Raw genomic sequence first — 22997 nt, 5'->3', positions numbered from 1 at the left:
AATATGTTTCTAAATTAGGGTAGTGATATTTTTTAGTCTTTTAGTAGTTTAGATTTTTTATTTTCATGCTTTTATTTATTTTTTTTAATTTTTTAAAATAATTTTTATAGATTATTGGTTATTATTTGTGAGTTAGCATAAAGGTAGACCTTTGGAGGCTTTTTCAGCAATGTTTAGGGTCAGTTGTAGGGTTTTGAGTTTAGTGAGTTGGTTGGATTTAATTTTTCATGGGTGTTTGTTTTTACTAGCAGTTCTGTCATTTTCCATGTGTATCTGAGTTTTTAGGGTTTTGAGCCATTGCTTTAGGAGGAAGTTTATGATGAGAATGTACGGAGCTTTTGGGCTAGTTATAGTGGGATTTAAAGTTTCTTTACAGTTCGGTTGGTTTGAGTTTTTCTTAGGGTTAAATGTCGTGGGGTCTTTCTTCTGTTAGTCCTAGAAATAGGTTTTGTTTGGATACGCTGCGATGGGATGAGCGTGGGCTGCGTTCCGGTGCTGACGAAGGTGTGGTATTTGTGTGGTTCTGATGTGTTGGGTTAATGAATTGATACGGTCTAATATATAGATTAAAGTAGAAATAAATACAAATATAAAAATAAATATAAAATGATAGTGGTAAACATAAATATAGAAAACAGATAGATAAATATAAAAAACTATAATATATAGTATATTATTGTAACACACCATAATATATATAAATGATGGTCTATTATATATATATATCTAAAGATATATAAATATAGATTGTAAATATAAAAATATTTAAATATAGTTAAAATAAATTGGGGTTTTTTGGATTTGATTTGGTTATAGGCTGGGTTTTTTTATAAATAATATAAATAATATAAAAATAGAAATACAACTATACAACTATATATTATATATACTGATATCTATAAATATTTATTATAAATAAATATAAGAAATATACAATATAAAAATGATATATCTATTTTTATATTATTTATTAAAAACCCCCCTTCTCTGTGCAGTCTGTCACAGTTGCCCACAGTCTGTTGTGCTGCTTACAGAAGTGCCAAAAGCCAAAACCTTGAGGAACAGACCTTAATGTGACTCTATAAATGGCTTTAATAATCCCCTCCTTTCTTGTTTTCTTTTGGAGGCAATCCTGATTGCCTTTGGTTTTCTCCAGCCAGAGTTAATCCAAAATCTGTCTCTTCAGGCCCCTTTCTGGCCTTGCCTAGAGCACAGCACACTTTGTTCCCCCTTGAATGTTTCTCCTGGCTGGTGAGGCCATGAAAGGAGTGGGAGATGATGTGAGAGGAGCTCAGTGCGGGGCAATTGCAGAGTTCCTCGCTCTCCCCTGTGCAATAAGGAGGGGAGCAGTGCCCAGCAGGCAGACGATGGAACGAGCGGAGATGCCTTGTGAGGAAGGCAGAAGGAATTAATGTCTGCAGGAGCCCAGGGAGCGCTGGGGCTGTAACTGGGAGATGCACAGCAGACATTCTCCCCACACAGGGCAGGGCCGGTTTCTCCTGTTTCTGGGCAATGCCGGGGTGGCTGTCACTGCTGCTGCCACTGGAACTCTCAGCCCAGGGCTCAGGCCATCATCGCCAGCAATCATCTCTGCCAGCTCATGGGCATTGCTGAATGTCTCCTGTGCTGCTCAGTGACGCTCAGCAGTCTCAGTTCTGCTCAAAATCATTTCAGTGGGAGCTATGAGGCACAAAAATGCTGAGACCGATTTCACAGAGCCACCTGTCCCCCGTGAGTGCAGGGTGCAATCCCAGCAGAGCAGGGGCAGCTCTCCCTGGCTGTGCTTTCTCTCAGCACCTGAATGACCCTCAGTGGTTGGCAGGAAAGGGGCTCCAGTAAAGTGCCTCCTTTCTCCTCTTCCTGGAGTCCCAGCTGCAGAAAGAACTGAGCAGTGGGGTGCAATCCTTGTTTGAAATGGCTGAGAATGAATCTCGATCCCAGCCTCAGAACTGAGCCCCGATCGTTGCGTTTGCCTTCTCCTGGGTGCGCTGCAGTCGCTGCCGTGCCCCAGGGCAGGGATTTGTGTGCCAGCCTTAGCAGGCTGAAGTGTTGGAGATCTCTGGGTGGGCAGGAAATGGAATGGGCTGCCTTGGCCGCACCTGCTCCTGCCAGCTGGATCCAATATCCATGGGGGACTTTGCAGGCACCGCGTGCGTCAGTCCCGCTCCTTAGGACAGGCTCCCAGCTCTGCCCTGGCACTGATCCGGGAGCTCTGGGACACCAAGGGTTTGGAGCGGCCCCTGAGCCTCGGCAATGCCTGCAGGGCTGGAGGCTTCCCTGGGCCAGGGCAGGGAATCCCTGCTCGTTCCCAGGCGGGAATGCCCGGGCTGGAGCAGCTGGGAGGCGTGGCCCATGGAAAGGGACGCGAGCTAAAGGCCGAGAGCTCCGGGGAAAGCAGCGGCTGCCAAGGGAGCTGAGCCAGAGGCAGCCCGGTCAGGGCAGAGGATGGGAATCCTGAAAGGTGAACGTGCCCAGGCCGGCAAAGGGCAGAAAGCAAAAGTCCAAGCCAGCAAAAGACAACGTAAACCGTGGAGATAAAAAGACTCTTGAATTTGCCTTTTCATAATGAAATAAATCCAGCTGGAACAACAGAAATAAAAGCAGTGGGAAGGATCATAGCAACAGGTGGGGTTTTGCTCAGCTCTGCTTTGCTTTGATTCCACTACAAAAGATCAAGGCTTCTCAGGAAGATGGAAATGAACACATAGGTTGATCCAAGAGCAGTGAAAAGTGGGAATGAGGCACTTTTAGCGCCAGGAATGGCTCTGCCCTTGTGAGCTAAGAGAGCTTCAGCAGCAATTCCCGCTTTGGTGACATTTTCCAACAACGTGGATTTTCTACCGGGGCAGACTTGGAAAAGAGCAGCTCCACGTTGAGATCATGTTGAGAGCTGCTCCTGAGTGTCACAGCTGCAGCTCCCCAGAAGCTGAACTGTTCACTGCAGAAAGAAGGAGAGGCAATTTGTTTTGCCATTCTCAGTGTGCTAACAATGTGTGCCATGCAAAGGTCACGAGCAGAGATGGCAGCAGGCTTTGCTCTGAGAAGCAGAACAGGTTGGATTTAGGGCATCCTAAGGAGATTGGAGTGAGACAAAAGCTCAGCTGCTAGGAGCAGAGGAGCACGTGGATCCATCCAGGGATTTCTGTCATGGAAAGCTAAATAGGCAAAGATCTGGCATCAGCTTTAATTGATGGCTGTCATCTTTCCGCTTTTGAGACCTAGTCAGTGGCATGGTATTGGCCAGAGTTTTAAAAAGAAAATGGCATCAGGTGTTATGAATCTTAGCTAGGTGTGATTGCGTAAAGAAGGAAAGGAGAACAGCGCTGTTTCTCTTTGTTTTGGAGCCTGCAGCCATGGTGGCTGCTTTGCACAGTGCACGTTGGTAGCGGTCGGTGTGCGAGAGTCTGTCAAATGAATATGAAAGCTTCTGGCCATGCCTTGATCCCGCGCAAGGAGCACAGAGCGAGTTCTCCCCTCAGGAGCAGCCCTGTCGGCCGGCAGTGCCGGCTCCTCCCGGGCACTGCCATGCGCCTCCTCCTCCTGGCGGAGCCCGAGCAGAGAGCCCGCGTCCCCGAGTCCCCGGGCGGGATGCGAGTCCCGGGCTCGGGCCCGTCCCTCTGCTCCCGCTCAGTGCAAGGGGCTCGGTGCCGGCTGCTGCCGAGCCCCGGCCGCTGGGGCTCCGCTTCCTCTGCCAAAGCTGCCGCTGTCCCTGAGCGAGGCGGGGCAGCTGCCATGGCCCGGGAGCGCGGCCATCCTTGGCGAGCTGCTCCTTCCCGGCGGCGGCAGCTGGGAGCTGCCTCAGCCTGAGCTCAGGAGCCGGGCAGGAGCGCCCGGATCGTCACCCGCTGCTGCCCGCTCCGGCCCGGGCACCGGGCACCCCTTCGGTTCCCTCGGGCCGAGCGGATCCGGGGCTGTTCCCCGCGCCGCGGCAGCGCCCGGAGCCACGAGCGGCATCGCTCCGTGAGCCGGAGGCGGCGCAACAAACCCGGCTGGGGATAATGGGATATCCCAGTGCTGGGATAACGCGGTATTGCAGACAGGCTGCATTTGATGGCATCCTTTCAGGGCAGGCTTCCTACCTTCTAATGCCACGGGTGGGTTTTCTGCTAGCCTGGAGCAGTTCTCACTAGAGAATCAAATGTGTGAGAGGTCCATTCCCTGTGACCATCTGTGGGGATGTCCGCAGTCAATTCCACGACCCTGTGAACTGAGACTAATAAATTGGGCATTTTTCTCGTCTCAGAATCGAAGTCTTAAGTCCTGTGAGTTGTTTGGTTTTTTTTTTTTTTGGTTTTTTTTTTGTTTGTTTGTTTGTTTGGTTTTTTTTTTTGTGGTGGTGAAGGTGAGGAGGGCTCAGGGACAAAGTCCTCCGCTGCTGGCACTTGGACCCAGTCGCAGCTGGGCAGGCCGAGGGCTGTGAAGCCGGGACTTGAGCCCTGTGTTTCGGGGGTGCAGAACGAGGCTCGCCCAGGCCTCGAGCAGAGGCCGAGTCCTGCATTTTGGGGCCCGGGGCCAGAGCCCAAATGCTGCGTGCGAGTGCTCGGAAGGCGGAGGCCCGGCCCGGCGCTGTCCGGGCCCGGCCCCGGACTGACGGGGGCGGCTTCGGGGCTGAGAGAAGCGCTCAGGCGCTCCCTCGTGGCGCTCGGCAGCGGAGGCCGAGCTCCGGCCGAGGCTCTTCCCGGAGCCGGGACACTCGTGGGGCCTCTCCCCGGTGCCGATGGGCGGGGGGTGAGGAGCCGGGAGCGCGGCGTTGCGGGCCCCGTGGGGCCGGCGTTCGGGGGCTCGGGCCCAGCCCCCGCCGCGGTCTCGGGTGCCGGAGGCGCCGGGGCCGTTGCCGGGCGGGCGGGGAGGTGCCGGGGGCAGGAGGCGGGACGGGAGCCGCGGTGTCCCCGGGCCTGGGCGGGTCCCGGCCGGGGCTCGGCGAGCCCGGGCCCGACGGAGCGGGACGGGAAGGCGGGGCCGGCGGTTGCCGCTCCCTGCCCGCCACTCCCGCCCGCGGCGCCGGGACACGGAAGGTGACACCGGGACGGGGCTCTGCGGGCTCAGGAGAGCCAGGCCCCTCCCGCCCCACAGCGATGCCAGTCCCGATGGCGACGGGGGAGAGGGGGCACCGCCCAGGGCTCCCCGGCAGAGCCGGGCAGCGCTCGGCCCCCGCAGCCCGGGCCACGGTCACGGCCCCGCCGCAGCGGCCCGGGCTCCGAGCGGTCCCCGGCGGGAGCAGCCGTCGGGCGGGGCTCGCACAGCGCCGAGCGAGGCTCCCGAGCGATGGCCCCGGGAAGACAGGGGGGCGGGGCCGTCACAGGTGTGAGGGGCGGGGCCACGGAGCGCGGGCACGGGGCGATGCGACGGTGCCACCGCCACCGTGGCCGGGGGTGGGGGGCAGAGCGCCGCTGGGGTGTGCCGGGCGGTGCCGCCTCTCCCCCGTCGGGCGGATGGAAGCGGCATCGGGCCCGGGACCGGTCTGGGGCCCGGGATGGCCGCGGGCACGGGGCGCTGCCGGGTGCGGGATCGCGGCCGTTCCCCGGTGCGGAGCCGCCGTGTGGGGCCGGGACCCCGCAGGGCGCCCTCTGGCGGACACGGAGCGCGGTGCGAGCGCGGCGCCCCCGCCTGGCGGGGGACAGCGGTGCGGGGGGCGAGGCCTGAAAGCAGGGGGCGGGGACAGGGGCGGAACCGGGCGGCACAAGGGACGGGGCCTGAGAGAACGGGGGCGGGGCCAGGCGGCACAAAGGGCGGGACCAGGGGCGGGGCCGGCTCAGGTGTGCACGGCGGGCGCGGCTCAGGTGTGCGGGGCCCCAGAGCGGCTGCGCGGGGCGGGGCCGAGGTGTTTTAAACCCCGGAAATCACCTCGGCCGCCATTTGCTCACTCAGAGCACGGTGCGGACGGGAGCTCCGTGTGCGGGCTCCGCAGGTAAGGCGCGGAGGCTTCGGCCTCCCTTTCTGTCCCTCTCTCTAGCCCTCCTTCCTTCCCCGCGTATTCCCTTTCTTCTTCCCCCTTTCCTCTCGCCCTAAAACGCTCCTTTCCTCTCCTCCCAAACCCGACTCCCCCCACTCGTTCCTGTCGTGTCCCTTCCCGCTACTCCCTTCTATTCCTCCTCTTTCCACCGTCCCTCTTGTCCCCCCTCGGCCTTTCCCTTCCTGTCCCGCTTCCCTCGTCACTCCGACCCCTCTCCCTCCCCGTCCTCACCACCCCCATCTCTCCTGTCTCCCCGTCCTCCCCTCTCCTCCTTTTCTCGCAGCCGCGGGGCTCGGGGTGCCGGGCAATAATAAAGCCCTGAGGGCCGGAGCCCGGCGCCCCCGGCCTCGCTGGGGTCCCCACACGGGGCCGGAGCCGCTCTGCGGGTCCCCCCATTGCAGTCCAACACACCGCCCGACACCGCCGGGGCTCCGGCTTTCCCAACATCACACTGGGGGGGTCCTGGGGTGGGGGGCCCGAGTTACAGGGGCCCCCTCATTAGGAGGGGGTCCCAGGGGGGAGGGGGGGTTAGGAGGGGCCCCCTCATTAGGAGGGGGTCCCAGGGGGGAGGGGGGGTTAGGAGGGGCCCCCTCATTAGGAGGGGGTCCCAGGGGGGAGGGGGGTTAGGAGGGGCCCCCTCCGGAGGAGGGGGTCCCTGGGGGGGGTGGGGGAGGGCCCCCTCCGGAGGAGGGGGTCCAGGGGAGGGGGCGGGGCCTGGGGGGGTAATTCCCCCTCCAGGCTCCGCCCCCTTCCCCGGACCCCCTCCTCCGGACGGGGTCCCGCCCCGGCCCCCTCCAGGGACCCCCTCCTCCGGACCGGGGCCCGGGAGGGGGGGAGGGCGGGTGGGGTGGGGGGGAAGCAGGGGGGGGCACGTCACTCTGCAGCGTGAACACACGTTAAAAAAAAAAAATTGCCAGACACACGACCGTCCCCTGCGGTCCTGTCCCCGCCCGCCCCCCCCTCCCGGGCCCCGGTCCGGAGGAGGGGGTCCCTGGAGGGGGCCGGGGCGGGACCCCGTCCAGAGGAGGGGGTCCGGGGAAGGGGGCGGAGCCTGGAGGGGGAATTACCCCCCCAGGCCCCGCCCCCTCCCCTGGACCCCCTCCTCCGGAGGGGGCCCTCCCCGGCCCCCCCCAGGGACCCCCTCCTCCGGAGGGGGCCCCTCCTAACCCCCCTCCCCCCTGGGACCCCCTCCTAATGAGGGGGCCCCTCCTAACCCCCCCTCCCCCCTGGGACCCCCTCCTAATGAGGGGGCCCCTGTAACTCGGGCCCCCCACCCCAGGACCCCCCCAGTGTGATGTTGGGAAAGCCGGAGCCCCGGCGGTGTCGGGCGGTGTGTTGGACTGCAATGGGGGGACCCGCAGAGCGGCTCCGGCCCCGTGTGGGGACCCCAGCGAGGCGGGGGCGCCGGGCTCCGGCCCTCAGGGCTTTATTATTGCCCGGCACCCCGAGCCCCGCGGCTGCGAGAAAAGGAGGAGAGTGGGGAATGGAAAACAAGAACAGGGGAACGGAGAAGAAGGTGGGGAGAGATCGGGGTGTGCAGGACAGCAGAGGACGGGGCTGGGGGGAAGGCAGGCTGGAGGAAGGAGCGGGATTGAGGGCGGGTGGGGAGCAACTGGTGGGGGGGAAGGGGGAGCTGGGAGCGGGATCAGGGGGGAGTCCGGCTGGGGAGGGAAGGCAGAGGAGGGGAAAGTAGGGTAGGGTAGGTGGGGTAGAGAATGAGAGAGGGGCGGCCGCAGGGGGGGAGGGAGGGGAGGGCTAGGGGGGAGAGGGAGGGGGGGGGTTTGGGGGGGGGAGGGTGTAGGGGGTGGGGGAGGGGTGGAAGGGAGGGTAGAAAGGAGAAATACCCAGAAATACAACACAACAGAAACGCAGGAGAAAAGAAACGCAGAGAAAAAGAGATATAGGACCCCGGCCAGCAGCAACCTCCCTCACCCAACGCCGAGGAGCAAATGGCTCCGCTGTGACCTCCCCGCGCCTTAAATCCCCCAAGGCCCCGCCCCGCGCAGCCGCACTGGGGTCCCTCACACCTGTGCAGGCCCCGCCCCTCGCACCTGTGCAGGCCCCGCCCCCGGGGCCCCGCCTCCCCCCCGCCCCCCGCCCGCCCATAAATCCCGGCGGATCGACGCCTGTCCCGTTTCCTACGGGGGATGCTCATCTCGGGAGGCGGCGGGAGCGTCGGTCGGAGCGCTGTGCGGAGATCCGGATCGGGAGTTGCTGCTGGTGCTGCGCGGGATCCAAGCTGCTCGGGTGGGACCGGGACCGGGATGGAGATCTAGGCTTGCGTGTTCGCATCCTGGTCCTGCTGGTATTTCCTGTGGCAGCTGGGCCAAGCTGCTTCTTCCTTGGCGAGCAGGGTATGGGTGCCGGGACCGGAGGATCGAGGTAGGATTGGGGCTGGGATCGGGACCACTATCGTTGCGGTCGGGAAAAGCCGCTCCGGGACAGGCGCTGCCGCTCCGGTTGCGGCCAGTGCGGGGCTGGGTCTCGCCGGGGCTCCAGGCACGCTCCGGCTGCGGCGGCAGGGAGCCGGTGCTGTGCCGCTGCTATGCTCGCCAGGAGGACGACGCTTCCCCGGAGCAGCCCCTGGATCGCGGCTGGCAGCGGGAAGGACACCGAGACCGCCCGTACCGGCCCCGGGACCCCATGGGCATCGCCGCTCGCTCAGCGCCGCCGACCACCCCGCGGGGCGCCCCCTGGCGGACACGGCGCCGCCCCGCAGCCCCCCCGGCCCGGTAACGCCACGAGCGCCGCGCTCCCCTACGAGCCCCAGCGCCCGCAGCCCCTGCTCCGTGCCCGCAGCCCCTGCTGGGGGCTGCAGCTTCCCAGCCACGAGCAGCCGCTCTGGGACGGCCGCTGGGGCCGAGGCGTTGCTGCTCCCGCTGCCATTGTGCCTGGGGTGGGACTGGAGCCCCAGGGAAACGCTAGGAAAAACCCCATGGGTTAAAAAACCAGTGCAAACGATTTGTTCTTTATTTCCAGAGCCGTGAGAATCATCAAGTCAAATGTGAGAAGTGACTGGCCCAGCTGTGTATCAAACCCAGAATTTTGGCCTTCTCAGCACCCTGCTCCAAACACCTGAGCCAAGCCCAGGGCTGTTCCAAAGGCCCTGTGTGGGATGGCAATGACTGCTGCCACTAAGAGAACTCCTCTACAAATGCAGCTCCTTCCCTTCTGCTACTGCTGCTTTGCACAGCAGCCCCTGCAATGGCTGTGGGGCAGAACTGGCTGGCACTCAACATGGCAGCACCAAACTCTTCCCCATAGCCCTGATTGTTCTGCCCTTGCCAGGATTTCCCCAGCAGCTGTAAATGTGCTCCCACAATGTCCCTTTGTTTCCCCAGGAAGAAGCCAACAAGACAAGCCCTGAGGGTTACCTTGCTCCGTGGCCAAAGCTCTTCTGGAGAGTGCCGGGGGGCGTTGCCTGCAGGTGAGTGTTGCCAGCTCCAAACCATGCTGGCTGCTGAGGCCAGGGCTGTTTTTCTGGCCCAGGGGCCTCGGTGTCTCCTGCTGGCTGCCAGCCATGCTCCTTGGTGTTCCCTGGCTGTGTCCCAGCTGGCTGGGAGCGCAGGGCAGGAGGAGGCCAGGAGCTCCTGAAAGGCAGCAGCACCTCGTGTCTTTGGCATCTGCAGGGGAGGAGCTGTGCTTGCACCGTGGCTCCTGGGCCAGGGGCTGCTCTGAGCAGGCCCCTGGAAATGCTTCAGCCCAGACAGAGACCACCAGCAGCCCAGCAGGACCCCAAGGAGCAGCTGGCATTGCTGGGAATGGAGGCACGGGCCCTTTGCAGAGGGGCTCAGCAGCAACTCCTGGCTCAGAGCTCCCACACAGCTGCCAGCTGTGGCCCAGCCACCCCAAATCCCTTCCCTCCTCCCCAGCCTGAGGCCATTGGCCATCAGCAGCATTAAAGCCAAGGCCATCTTCCCCCACAGGTGTTCAATCCCAGGCAGCAGCCCTCAGAGGTACCTGAAAATCAGTGGGATGGAGTTTGGAGTTTTCCAGGGATCCAGCTGGAAGTGCAGAAGTGATGGAAAGCTTTCCCAGGTAGGTGCCACTGGAGGTGTGCTGAAGACAAAGCTGTGCATCCCTTTCCTGAGAGAAAAGAATTTGTAGAGGCCCCTGCTGAGGCTCTGAAAGGAGCTGAGCTTCTGCAGGGAGAGATGTCCCCCCCTGGGCACAGGGGCTGCCTCAGCTCAGGCTGGGAGCACATCTGGCCACTGCCTTCTCCTGCTCTAAACCATCCACTGGATCTTCTCCATCCTGGAGCTCAGGGGGGTGAAATGGGCTCCATTCCAGGCAGCTCTGGCCAGTGAGCCCAGGGACACCATTGGGCTGAGGGTTCTCAACAGCCACTTCTATGGAATAGAACCCTGGCCTTGGCCCTGTGCTGCTGAGCTTCCTTGGAAGCTCTGCTGGCTCCTGACACAGCTGCTGTCCAAGGCAGCAGCTCTGCATGGGAATGCCCACACTCCATGGGGCACTGGGAGGTTACTGCAGTGGGAATGGAGCAGGGAATTTGGGGCTATGGGTAGAATTCATCAGAACTTGCACAGCTGACAGGGAACCCCAAATCTGGGCACCACACAGAGAACAATCTTTGTCCTGCCCTGTCAGCTCCAACCCCTGGGCTGAGAAGTTTTGGGAATTAAATGGATGGAATGATACAAACCACAGCAAGTGGCATCACCCAGAGGGACAATCCAGGTCCCAGACAAGTGCTCCACAATCCACTATGGGGGAAAACACCCTGTGCCTGCCAGGAGCTCTGACTCTGCTTCTCTACCAGCTCCTGAGCAGTGTCAGGGCCACCATGAGGGCCTTAAAATCCAAACAAACCCCATATCCCACACAGTGAATAATCCAAATAAAGAAATGCATTCTTGTCATCAAAGCTCCAAACTGTGTCAGGAGCTCTGCCAACAAGTTAATGGGATTCCCAGGAATCTCATTAATGCTCTTGGTTTCATTTTTATGTATTTTTAGTCCCTCAGTGGGCAGCCTGTACAACTTATCCTGGGATTTAGAGACTGAGCAGGGCTGGCTTTGGGTTGACCCCCACCTCTGGCCCCAGCCTGTGCAAACACACCTTGTGCCAGGCTGGGTGAACTCCTCACCTCAGCGTTTCCCTCCTAAATATCCCCTCCTTATCTCTCTGGAGATTCACTGACATTTTGCCCAAACCATGCACTCCTCACCTCCATGTGGCCTCCAAGTGTCCATTCTGTTCCTCACAGGTGCCCTGGTGCCACCGTGTTGGTCCCTTGGCCTTTCTCCAGCCCGAGGCTGCTCCTCTGCTCGCTCTCTGCAGTCTCATCCCACAGGGATCCTCTTCTCCCTTCCCTGCTGGCTGCTGCCAAGGAAGGAGGCCACAGGGAGTCTCCAGTGCTGCCCCCTCAGCCCTGGAGAGTCCTGGCTGTGGGCCCGAGGGGCCTGGGATTTCCCAGGGAAATTGTCTGCTCGTCTCCCTTCAATGACCTCAGCAATTCCCTCCAAAATGCCACCTCACTGCCCCTGACATCCCCTCACATTCCATTGCCCTACACAAACAGTTCTTGGATCCCCTCTAGATCACACCAGGTTTTCAGCCACATGAATGGCATCACCTGTGCCCACTGCTGGTTATTCACCCAACCAAAATCAAGAGCAAATGTTGGTTGGGCTTTAATAACAACTTGAAAGAACTTTACAGCAAAATAAATCACCTTTTTCTTCTGTGGGTTTTTTTTCCCTTCAGCTGCTGGGCTTCCCTGTGAGGATGTGTGCTGAGCTCTGGGTGGAGGGGACTGTCAGGCTGAAGGGCTGTGGGTTTGTGTTCTTCTCCCTGGGCATCAGCCACTGCCCCAATCCCTTTGCCCAGGCTGTTCCCTGTGCCTGTGCTCAGGCTGGGGCAGCACAGGCAGACGCAGCTCTCAGCACTCCCTGCTCCAAACACAGCTCTGGCCTCCGCTGCAATCTGGCTCTGCTGGGAGGTTTGCTCCTAGAGAAATCCAAGAATTGCTCATGGCAATGTGGAGAATCAATCTCCACAAAGGGAGGTAAGGAATAAAATCCTGCTCTGGGAGCCCTTGGGATCTGCAGGGCTGCTGAGGGAAGGGGACATTCCCTGCCTGCAGTGCACACAGCCCCACCTGCAGCAGCCAGCCCAGCCTGCCAGCTGGGCTCTGCCAGCCCCTCTCTGAGCACCCTCCCTGTGCTGCTCCCTCTCGGTGCCTTTGGCAATCCCAGCCTGAGCCTGAGCAGCCCAAAGCTCTGGCTGGCAGCCCAGGGACAAAGGGACGCTCCCAGGGATGGGGCACATTCCCAGCAAACGCTCCCAGCAGGGCCCAGAGGCACCCCTGGAGCTCCTGGCTGGGGCTGGCAGGAGGGCACAGCCCCCAGCTGGGCTGGCAGTGACAGCAGTGACAGCAGCCAAGTGCCACGCTCTGGTGGCACAGCACAGACACCCAGGCCAGCACTGCCCGTGGGAGGGGCACAATGAATGCTGCTCCCTGTGCTGCCCCATGCCAGCAGGAAAGCTCCAGGGGCATGGAAACTCCTGCCCCTTCCCCCCAGCCCAGATGAGCACTCCTCAGCTCCCAACACCCAGTTCTCACCTCCAGCCTGCTCCCGGGGCTGCTGCCACCTTCCTGACAAGGTGCCAAAGGCCCCAGGGCACAGGGCTCCCTCTGTGTCTCAGGGCTTGGGCACGGCAGGGACCAGGCTGCTCCAGCAAGGACAGCCTGGAAGCAGAGCAGATGTCCCAGGGCTGGCAACGGGCTGGGGACAGCAGTTCTGAAACCCAGAGTGCTGAAAACAGCCCCCAAAGTGTTCTATGGTCACACCTTGAACATGGCTCCAAAGGGCAGCAGCTCTGGTGCCAGAGCAGCACCTGCACCATTCCCTGTGCCAGCCCTGGCTCACTGAAAAACAAAACAAATCAACCACACCCAGGCCTTGTTTGCACAATTCCTGATCCAAACCCTCACCTTTCCTGCCCAGCACTGAGGCAAATCTGACACAGCATTGAGAAGTGACCTTTGCTGAGAGCAGCCATCATCCCAGTCCTCCAGCCTTGGCAAGATTGTGCAGTGAATGGACCTCAGCTCTACTCCTAAACCTCAATTTCTGTCAGTTTTTGTTAGAAAGATACTGGACAGGAAATCATGCAGCAGAATTTGCAAATTGCACAAGGAATAACAAGGCCCAGAGCAAAGCCAACCACCCCCATCACTGCTGTACCCCAATTCTGGGAGAAATGCTGATCTCATTTCTAAATACTGCCCTTCCCTCCCACTCAGTCCTTCCCTGCACATCCCTGCAGAGCATGGACTCCATCTTTTGCTGCCAACAGCTCCTCTCCAGCCCAGAGCCCACTGCTCACAGACACAAACTGAGCAAGCCTAAGGCAATGTTCCCAGCAGCAGATGCAATTCCTGAACTCCCTTTTCCCTGGATTCTGAGCCCTTGCAGGAAACTCAGCTCAGCCCAGAGTCTGTTCTGCTTTCCCAGAGGGAAATACAGCCTGCTGGGCCCCAGCTCTGGCACCACATTGCCCTTGTTCCTGCTGCCCTGGAAAGGCACAGGCAAAGCCAGTCCCTCAGAGCCCATCCCTGGGCCCCAGGAGAGCTGGAGCTGCTCCCAGATGCCAGGGCCCTGCAGGGCTGTGCTGACACGAGCACAGGCTGACCCCTGTGCCCAGCACCACCCCTCACTCTGCTCCCACGGCTCCCAAATGCTGCCAGCCCTGCCCCTGCCCCTGTGCCAGGGCCGTGCCTGCCCCCAGCCCCAGCAGAGGCTGTCACCCAGCCCTGCAGCGGCTGCCAGCCCTGGCAGAGCTGGGCATGCACTGAGAGCTCCCCAAGGAAGGCCCAGAGCAGCCCTGGGCTGCACAGACAATGCCCAAGCTGCCCTCAGGGCACAGCCAGCACCACAGCTCCAGCAGCCCCAGGGAACTCTGGCACTGCCTCTGCACCTCTGCCCTTCTCCAGCAGGCACAGCTGGGGCTGGGCTGGCAGCAATGGCATTGCCATGGCAGCTCATGGCAGCAGAGAGGAAAAGGGGAGCCCTGTGTCCCTCTGACTCACCCCACAGCGTGGGCAGGACCAGAGCCCTCCAGCGCAGAGCCCTGCTGCTGAAGCCTCTTGCCTTTGGCTGCTCCAACACCAAAGCTTCGGGCAAACATGGCAGGAGTTGGATGATTTTTCCTGCCCTGAAAGAGAGGAGAAAAGAAAATTAAGTCCACTGTGCAAGTCCAAGGATCCCAGCTCTCCTAGCTCTGCTCTGCTGGCTCACTATGGGGCTTTACCCAGGAGAGGTGACACCAATTCAAACACAAACGTGTCCTTTGCCAGCACTTTTATTCCTGACTATTTCAGACAATGAAAGGATGCTCATTTTTCATCTTGCATTCTCTGCCTCATTTGAACAGAACCATTTTTATCCCAGAGCCCACGTGGCAGCCATTCCATCCTTTCCCATTGGACTTGGCACAAAGGAAGGGACACCCGGGATGCTGCACCACAAGAAATCCCAAAGAGAATCCCCTCCAAAACCTCCCAGGGAAAGGTTCTTTGCTTTTGGGACACAAGAAAGGCCTTGGGCCATTTGCACCCACATGGAAAGCCCACACTGAGCACTTGCTTTTAAAGATGTTGCACTTGAAGTTACAGACATGGAATTGCTTTGGGATTTGGCATTTCCTGCACCCACACAAACACATTCAAGGAATTAAGTGCAGAGTCCTGAAGTTTGGTTATTCCAGTGCTGTTTTGGTAGTGCCACTTGACACACCAAAATCCACAGCAACACTTCAAAAAATGCAAAGCAACTTTCACCCCCACAGCCCCCTTCCTTTCCATTTTGCAGTTTTGGGCTCCTCTTAAGAACAGCTTAAAGAAAAGAAGAGAAAAGGCCAGGACCTGCTCCCAGCCAGTGCCCCAGCCACCTGTTTGCCAGAGATTCTCCTTACAGCTGATGGCTTTTCTAAGAAAGCTCCAGCTCAGCCTTATCACAATGCCCTGGCAGCCCTCACCATGAGCCCCAAAGGCCAGGGCACATCTGTGTGCTGCCTCAGGAAGCTCAGGGGCTCTCTGGGCGACAAAACCTGGTTTGGGCCCAGAGCTGACTCTGCTCCCTGCTGGCTGAACTGTGCAGCTGTGGGATGCAGCTGGGTGCTGCAGGGCAGAGTGTGTCACCCTCTGTGCCAGCCAGGCTCCAAAGGCAGCCCTTGGTGCCCCAGCAGCGCTGCTGGAAGCGCTGGCAGCGCTTGGCACAGATGGGATGGAGCCTTCCCACAGCTCTGTGCCCTGGCACCGAGGCTGGCACAGCAGAGAGGCTGATGGCAGCAGAACAAACCCAGCTGGCTTTCCATGGGCACTGATGGCACTGAGAGCCCCAGGCCAGAGCTGCTCCCTGCCCAGCCCAGGAGCTCCCAGTGCTGCTGCAGGGCACGGGCTCTGAGGGAACCCTGCAGCTGGGACAGGAACGCAGCAGCGACAATTCCCAGGCACAAAGAGATCCCCACCTGCTCCAGCAACTGAACCTCTGGGGCTCAGCCCCACGGGCTGTCCCTGCTCCAGGCAGGAGGAGCCACACAGCCCCCGAGGCTGGGCTCACCCCCTGCCCTGCCAGCAGGAAACAAGGGCTTCATGAAGCTCTGGGGACACCTTCTGTCCCCAGAGGGCTCTGACACAACATCCAGCAGTGTGGATCTTTAATAAAGACACCTCGGACCTATCCTTGCCACAGACTCGCCTTTGTTATTGCCTCACAGTCTCTGCTTTAAAATGTTTTGCTATTACAAGTGTTTAAACAAGACTGACCGTGAGCCCTGCACCCTTGCCGTGCTCCAAGCCCGAAGGCAGAGCTGGATATCCTCACACTCATCCAGCCTGAGGGAGCTGCTGCAGCATTTAAAACATTTACAAACCACCCCTGCCCTGAGGCTGTGCAGCCCTGGGAGGTGCCTGGGTGCCAGCCCAGCATTAGAGATGGGACATCAGGAGAGCGAGCAGACAACGCCCACTGCAGCCTCTGCACTCTCAGCGCTGCAGCTGCACGATCCTCACTGCTCAGCGACTCTCAGCTCTGATTCCAGGACTCCCGCCAGGAAACTGAGGGCCCTTTCCAGATGCAAATCCCCACAGAGCCACTGCTCTCCTCTCCACCCACCCTCCTGCTCCACCTTTTACCCCTTTGGTAGCCACCACCCCACCCAGGACACAGAGGAGGCTCTCGGGTGCCAACTGAGACCCAAATCGATCCAGGTGCCTCAGGAAATAAATACAAACCAACTCCTCCCTTCTAGGCTAACAAAATGTCCCGGTGCCCAGTTCCTGTTTCCTAAGGCAAAACCCACGGATCAGGGGAAAATGGCAAGTCCCAAACCCAACCAAACCCGGTTTGGCATCGGTTTCCATCAGGACCGTTCAGGTTTCCCAGTGCCCCTCAGCTGCAGCCACAGGAGCAGCTTCTCTCTGGGACCCAGGGGGGTGGGCACAGGGACACCCATCCCGCTGCTTCCCGGCAAACAGAGCTCAGCCCAGCCCAGAATGGAACAGAACAAATGCAGTTCTTGCCCTTGCCATTTATGTCTGAGCTCTGGCACGCTGTTATTGAGCACAAAACTCCCGAGAGGGGACAGTCTGTAACTACTGCTCTTGATCAAGGATCATCTGTCAGTTCGTGTATGCACTGCACAGCTTTCATAAACAGCACTGTAACAGATACTATTTTAGACTATAATACTATAATAGACTATAATAGAGACTGTGAAATGTTCAAATGCTTTTACACGTAAGGAACTCAGAAAATGGTGTCAGATAATGAGGTGATTTCCCACAGCTGGGGACAATCTTATCTGAAACACAAGATAACAGAAACAGAAACCAGAGCACTGAAAAACAAAGGAAAAATTTACTGACCCTCGTTATCAAATAACGAGGGAGTGAAAATAAAACAGGATGGCACCACAGGAAGAAATAAAGTATATTGGTTTAATCCACAAGATGGCACGAAGGTTCAAACCAAGCAAAAGAACATCTAAACTGAAAGGACTCTTTGAATATGTATAAACTCTAATGAATATGCACACACCACTGCAATGGAACAGAATCTAGAGAACACGGTTTAAGGGAACCGGGTGCTCCTGGTAAACAGCCAAGCACCCCAGCGCTGCCTTTTATCCCTTAACAAACGTGTAAAAATTCTAAAGAGCGAACTCTGTTTCTCACCCAATAAAACGCTGTTCCCGCAGCTGGGACGAGCCCCAGCTTTATTCCACGGCACACGATCCCAGAGAGCCGCAAGGCCCGGGACAGAGCCGTGCCACCCGCAGCGGGTCCCACGCAGCAGCGCCCAAAGCAGCCCCGGCCCCCTGTGGGTGCCCCCGGCCCCGGTGCCCCCGGCCCAGCTCCCTCCCGTCCGGCCGCTCACCTGAGGGCACCGCCCGCTGCCTCCCGGCGCTGCTGCCGAGCCGAGGGCATTGTCCCCGCTCCTGGCCCAAAGGCCGCGTTCTGCGCTGCAGGGCGCGCTCCGGGGGACGCGGGGGCGGGCAGGGACAGGGTGAGCCGGGCTGAGGCGGCTGTCCCAGCGCTCTGTCCCCTCCCGGGGCTCAGGCCGGGGAGCGGGGCCCTGCCAGCGGCCGCCATTGCAGCGCGGAGCAGAGTCAGGTAGGGCCGAGTGGAGCCGAGTGTGGCCGAGTGGAGCCGACAACAGCCGAGTGTGGCCGAGTGGAGCCGACAACAGCCGAGTGTGGCCGAGTGGAGCCGACAACAGCCGAGTGTGGCCGAGTGGAGCCGACAACAGCCGAGTGTGGCCGAGTGGAGCCGGCGACAGCCGAGTGTGGCCGAGTGGAGCCGACAACAGCCGAGTGTGGCCGAGTGGAGCCGACAACAGCCGAGTGTGGCCGAGTGGAGCCGGCGACAGCCGAGTGTGGCCGAGTGGAGCCGACAACAGCCGAGTCTGGCCGAGTGGAGCCGACAACAGCCGAGTGTGGCCGAGTGGAGCCGACAACAGCCGAGTCTGGCCGAGTGGAGCCGACAACAGCCGAGTGTGGCCGAGTGGAGCCGACAACAGCCGAGTCTGGCCGAGTGGAGCCGACAACAGCCGAGTGTGGCCGAGTGGAGCCGACAACAGCCGAGTCTGGCCGAGTGGAGCTGACAACAGCCGAGTCTGGCCGACAGCAGCCGACAACAGCCGAGCCTACCCGAACGGCCGACTCTGGCCGCGATTTGCCGAATCCATCCGAGTTTAGCTGAGGCGAACGGAACGGAACGCGACGGAACCGCGTTCAGCCCAACCGAACTAGATAAGCCCGACCGAACTAGATAAGCCCGACCGAACTAGATAAGCCGAACCAACGCGAGATCAGCCGAACCCACCTGAACATTACGGGGTCGCTCACTCACCCATCTCTCAGTGTGGGCAGGCACCCTCAGCTCCAAGGAGCTGTGCAGAGCGAGCGCTCTGTCCCTTGGGAAGCACGGAGTGATCAGCCCCAGGGACAGGAAAGTACAGACAAATGCCGTGGTCAGCCCTGAGGATTCAGGAGGATTCCAAGCCAGTGGCCCAGAACCTGCCACAATTCTATCTACATTTGCAATGTAATTACGGTGGGACAGTGCAAGGCTGGAGTTCAGAGAGCTCAGCCGTTCCACCGGGGCTGGGGACATGACTGAGGGGGTTTTGTGTCAGTCTGATGGGCCTGAGCAGCACCGAGAACCAAAAGGAAATTTTACAGAAATGTTTTGAGACGGATTGTCCCAAAAACTTGGGCTGCTTCTAGGGGGACAAAAGATTGAAAAAGCTTTCTGTTGAATTCCTGTCAGAAAGTCCAGACCCACTGGTTCAGCTATGGAAGGGATGGATATGATGCACCACAGAAAGAGACAAAAGCAGAAAGGTAAAAAGGTCTATCTCCCATCCTTCCCCAAACACGCTCCAAGGAAAAAGTTTCAGACAATGAAATAACAAAGAACTGGTTCCTACCTCTGGAGTTCAGTCCTACATTTTGTCCTTCCTTGGAAGGCAGAGACAGGAGAACATTGCCCACCATCTTCTCTGCAGCTGCCCTCCATACTCGTGCAGCCCCTGCTGGGGCACTTGGGCTCTCCATTCCAGGCAGGCTGGAGCTCCCGTGCAAACCCAGCACTCGCCGGGTCCCCTCTAGGATGGAATGGCAAGGAAAGGACACAGCACTGCGTAGAAAACGTGAACTTTACTCTTGACTACTTGAACTTAACTTGACTACTTGCAAAATCTACAGCACAGGGTGACTAGAAGACTGCGGGGTAAGAAACTTCTGCCTAAAATACTTTGAGAAAGGGAACGCCGAGGGAAATGTCAACTTCTTGTGGAAAAGGTGTCGGGGAATGCTATGACTGAGGACGGGGTGTCTCGAACTCCTGTGATGGGGATGTCGCAGTGCCCGGGCTGGGCACTGGTCACACATTCCCGCAAGGCTCCGCATCGCGCTGGGGCTGGAGGTCAGCGCTGAGCGAGGCCGGGATCTCCTTAATCTCTCACCGGGCCCTGGTGCTGAGCGAGGCTGGGATCTCCTTACTCTCTCACCGGGCCCTGGTGCTGAGCAAGGCCAGAGTCTGCTCCTCTGTCACCGGGCCCCGGTGCTGAGCAAGGCCAGAGTCTGCTCCTCTGTCACCGGGCCCTGGTGCTGAGCGAGGCCGGAGTCTGCTCCTCTGTCACCGGGCCCTGGTGCTGAGCGAGGCCGGAGTCTGCTCCTCTGTCACCGGACCCCGGTGCTGAGCGAGGCTGGAGTCTGCTCCTCTGTCACCGGACCCCGGTGCTGAGCGAGGCCGGAGTCTGCTCCTCTGTCACCCGGCCCCCAGTGCTGCTCTCCTGGCTCTGGGTCTCTGCCGCGGGCGGTGCCGCAGGCAGAGCCGCAGCAGGGCGCGGTTTTGCCTCAGCAGCTGGAGCAGCTTCCCGGGACAGCCGCGGCCCCGGCGGCAGCAGCAGCAGCGGCGGGGCCCTGCCCGGGCCGAGCGGCTCCGGAGCTTCTCCTGCAAGGCAAAACGCGGGGGTCCCGATGAGGGGAGGGGCGGGCCCGAGGCCTCCGCCAGAGAGGCTGGGCCCGGCCGGGCTGCCCGGGGCAGAGGCTGCAGCGAGCAGAGCTCCGGCCGCCCGTGCCCGGTGCCGTCCCTGGGCTCAGCCTTAGGCCCCGCTCCTGCCCGGAGGCTCCGCTCCCCTCCGCCGCGGGGCCTTGGCCAAGCGGCTGCCCAGGAGGCCCAGCAGCCTCGGGGTCTGCCCCGTCCTGCCCCCCTCCCTCACCTCTCTCCAGCGTCTCCAAAGCCTTCTGCCAAGGTAGCATCCCAGGACAATGCCCATGATCAGCAGCTCCAGCAGGAAGCACGTCCAGGACACCAGCGCCAAGTCCACCCATGGGGCAGCCTCAGGGTCCGTGTCCTGCAGCTCCAGCTCCTCGGGAAGCAGACCCAAGGTGCCCATGTCCCGCTCAGGACGGCTGGAAGGGTCGAGTGGATGGACCAGAAGCATCAGCAGGTACACCTGCACGTCCAGGAGAAGCCCTGGCCAGCCATGGTGCTTTCTTCCTTTTGCTCCTCACTTCACTTTTCTATTTCTAACTGAATTTCCATCTGTCTCTAACCCTTTGTTTCTGTTTCTCACTCTTTCTGACACTGTGTCTCTGCTTCTGTAACTCTGTTTCCATCGGCTTCCTTTTTTCTGTTTGTCCATTTCACTATTTCTTTCTGACTGTATTTATTTTTCTCTCTTTTGTCCATACTTTGAACCTTATTTCTTTTTCTTTATAACTTTGACCCTCACTCTTCTTGCTTCTTTTTCTCCCTGTTCTCCTTTTCCTTGGTTTGTCTTTTTTGCTCTTAGTCTTTTCCTTTTTCACTCTACCCCTAAGTTTTCACTTTAAGTCTAATCCTAACCACTTTCTTTTCCCTCTAACTCCTGTCCTTCTTCAGTTTTCCCACCCTCCTTTTCTTCTCTGTCTCCTGTTCTGTTGAAGAAACCTAACCGCCAACACTAGCAAATGCCAAAAAAAAAAATTTTAATTAAGTAACATCACAATGATGACCATAAGAAATCTAAAATGGACACATTTTCAAAATTATCTAAAATGCTTTTGTTTCCTTTTGAACATTCCTAAATCATGAATAATGCTGAATGTACAATGTAATGCTGAAACTGTACAACCCGAAGTACATTCTGATATTCTCTGTCCATGGTCACACTGTGCTTATTTCAGGTTACAAGTGTTTTATAACACTGCTTATTCAGTCATGCCCATGGATAGTAATGCACCCATGCTCTATCCACCAGGGCAACTAAGCACAATTTATATGTTGATGCACTTGCAAGTTAAGATAGTTAATAGGAAATGCTACTTACCTATCTGCATTTCCAGATTTTGTCAGATAGGCATTCCCCCACCAATTTATTTATTTATTGCTCTATTTATTTTCTCCAGTCATTTTTCTTTTAGATTACCTGAGCAAGGCTTCCTAAAGGAACGGTACCTATCAGAGAAAATCAACCAAAAGGTGAGCCTTAGTCCTTCTCTAGGGGAACAATGGGTTACAAATCTTTAGGGGGTCTGTCACCTATTTGGAGAGCAGCATGTAAATTTGCCATTGGCACACTTCTGGTTCTTTTTATCTTGGTCCTTTCTAAAAGAGACATTGACAAATAAAGTGTTGTCATGTCTCAAGTGCCATGGGCAAGGACTCCACGTGAAAGCACCAATAAGCAGAGGAGAGCAAGGACAGGAGCACTTTACACATGTTGCTGATTGCACAGAGAAGAACCAGGCCACTGAGATCCAGGACTGTGAAATGTGTAAGGCTGGTTAGGCACAGGCAGAAATGGGACATTCTATTTCATATGGATAGAACACATAATAATAACAACAACAACAATGCAGTTTTCCACACGCATCCTCTTACTCCTCAGGAAAATAACTAATGGATTTTGCAAGATGAGGGGCTTTTTTACTGTCAGAGGAAAGAGTGGAATGGAAGGAAATATGATTGCTGTGTACAGCAGGGAAAAGTGCTGCACCCTCATCTTAGAGGCCCCAGATCTCAGTGGAAGACACTTATGACTCTGTCTCTGAAGAAGATGAAAGTAGCTCTTATGCTGAGAAAGGGAACAAAAAGCCTTACCTAAAAATAAATATCTCAACTCAATGCCACCTATTTCTACATTCCCTGTTTCAGAGCTGGCTAGATTAACTATATCAAGAAACATTTGGCTTGTTTATAGAGTAATAAGGCCTTTCTGCAACTGGAATGGCTTTTACCCTAAAATCTGATAATTTATCAGCAGTTTTCTGTACTCTGCAATATCATCTCTCTCTGAGTTGAGAAAGGCAAGTCAGCCAGCACAATATGTTGGCTGATTCAGACAGGGACCGAGGTGAGGACAGGGAAATTGCACTCCCTTGTTTCATGGTTTAATTCTTGGGAGCATCCACATGAGACTTAGCAGGTTATGAGTTGAACTGATACTGCTCCAATTCTGTTTCCACCAGAAAACACAGAGGGATTTTCAAGATGAATAAGTCTGAAAACTACCCCTGGCCTGGCTATGCTCATCCAAGGATTTCAAAGCACTCTTCAAATCTCTTTTCAGAGTTTCACAAAACTCCTGATTTGCAAGGTATGGAACCCAACCAGCATCCAGCACGTCCACGGCCACTGCTGAGTAGGTGGAACTGGGAAACTCTCTCAGATCTCTGTTTGCCTCTGGAGCAGTCTGTGCTTAGAAAGGGCACAGGGTAAAAGGAACAAAAACCCACAAAGAATGTACTTTTCTCCTGGTTGGTGTAGATTCAGGAGAGAAATGGCTGACAGCGGGTCATTACTGCAGATCTCTTTTATTCTGGTTTGATTTCAGAGAACTCCCTCTTAAACAACTTACCTGCCTAGGCGAAGTGTGCCTGATTTGGAGCTTGTTTTCTTTCTCTGAGGAACAGCAGGTCCACAGTCTCCTTTCTCTACTGGTGCAATCTCACAGAAATGCAAGATGCCCCTTCCTTGTAGCTATGTAGTGCCTCAGAACTGAGCCTTAATTTCTGTAAAGGACT

General features: G+C 57.5%; 1 protein-coding gene and 1 long non-coding RNA gene across 2 annotated transcripts; one reads left to right on the top strand and one right to left on the bottom strand.

Moving 5' to 3' along the window:
* Window positions 1-8905: 8905 nt before the first annotated feature.
* On the bottom strand, window positions 8906-18980 carry LOC129120574 (uncharacterized). The gene is made up of 4 exons (XM_077176565.1): window positions 18933-18980; window positions 17360-18267; window positions 14011-14135; window positions 8906-10039 (listed from the first exon to the last, which is right to left on the bottom strand). The coding sequence occupies exons 1-4, from the start codon at window positions 18978-18980 to the stop codon at window positions 9921-9923; spliced, it is 1200 nt and encodes a 399-aa protein (XP_077032680.1). The 3' UTR covers window positions 8906-9920.
* A 1239-nt stretch (window positions 18981-20219) lies between these two features.
* LOC143693898 (uncharacterized) lies at window positions 20220-22841 on the top strand. The gene is made up of 3 exons (XR_013181882.1): window positions 20220-20440; window positions 21396-21453; window positions 22443-22841. It is a non-coding gene; the product is annotated as an uncharacterized LOC143693898 (long non-coding RNA).
* Window positions 22842-22997: the final 156 nt, after the last annotated feature.

The sequence above is a fragment of the Agelaius phoeniceus genome, chromosome 4, assembly GCF_051311805.1.
Source record: "Agelaius phoeniceus isolate bAgePho1 chromosome 4, bAgePho1.hap1, whole genome shotgun sequence".
Taxonomy (NCBI): domain Eukaryota; kingdom Metazoa; phylum Chordata; class Aves; order Passeriformes; family Icteridae; genus Agelaius; species Agelaius phoeniceus.
The sequence above is the reverse complement of the archived record's forward strand: the minus strand, read 5'-3'. Positions and strand labels throughout refer to the sequence as shown.

Excerpts from the sequence above, each read along its gene's own strand:
- LOC129120574 (XM_077176565.1), bottom strand. The coding sequence starts at position 18,980 with ATGGTGGGCAATGTTCTCCTGTCTCTGCCTTCCAAGGAAGGACAAAAT. Across the intron at positions 18,268-18,932 it reads CTTCCAAGGAAGGACAAAAT|TTCGGTCGGGCTTATCTAGT; the intron begins GTAGGACTGAAC and ends CGGCTTATCTAG. Across the intron at positions 10,040-14,010 it reads GGTCCTGCCCACGCTGTGGG|GAAAGGGATGCACAGCTTTG; the intron begins GTGAGTCAGAGG and ends CTTTTCTCTCAG.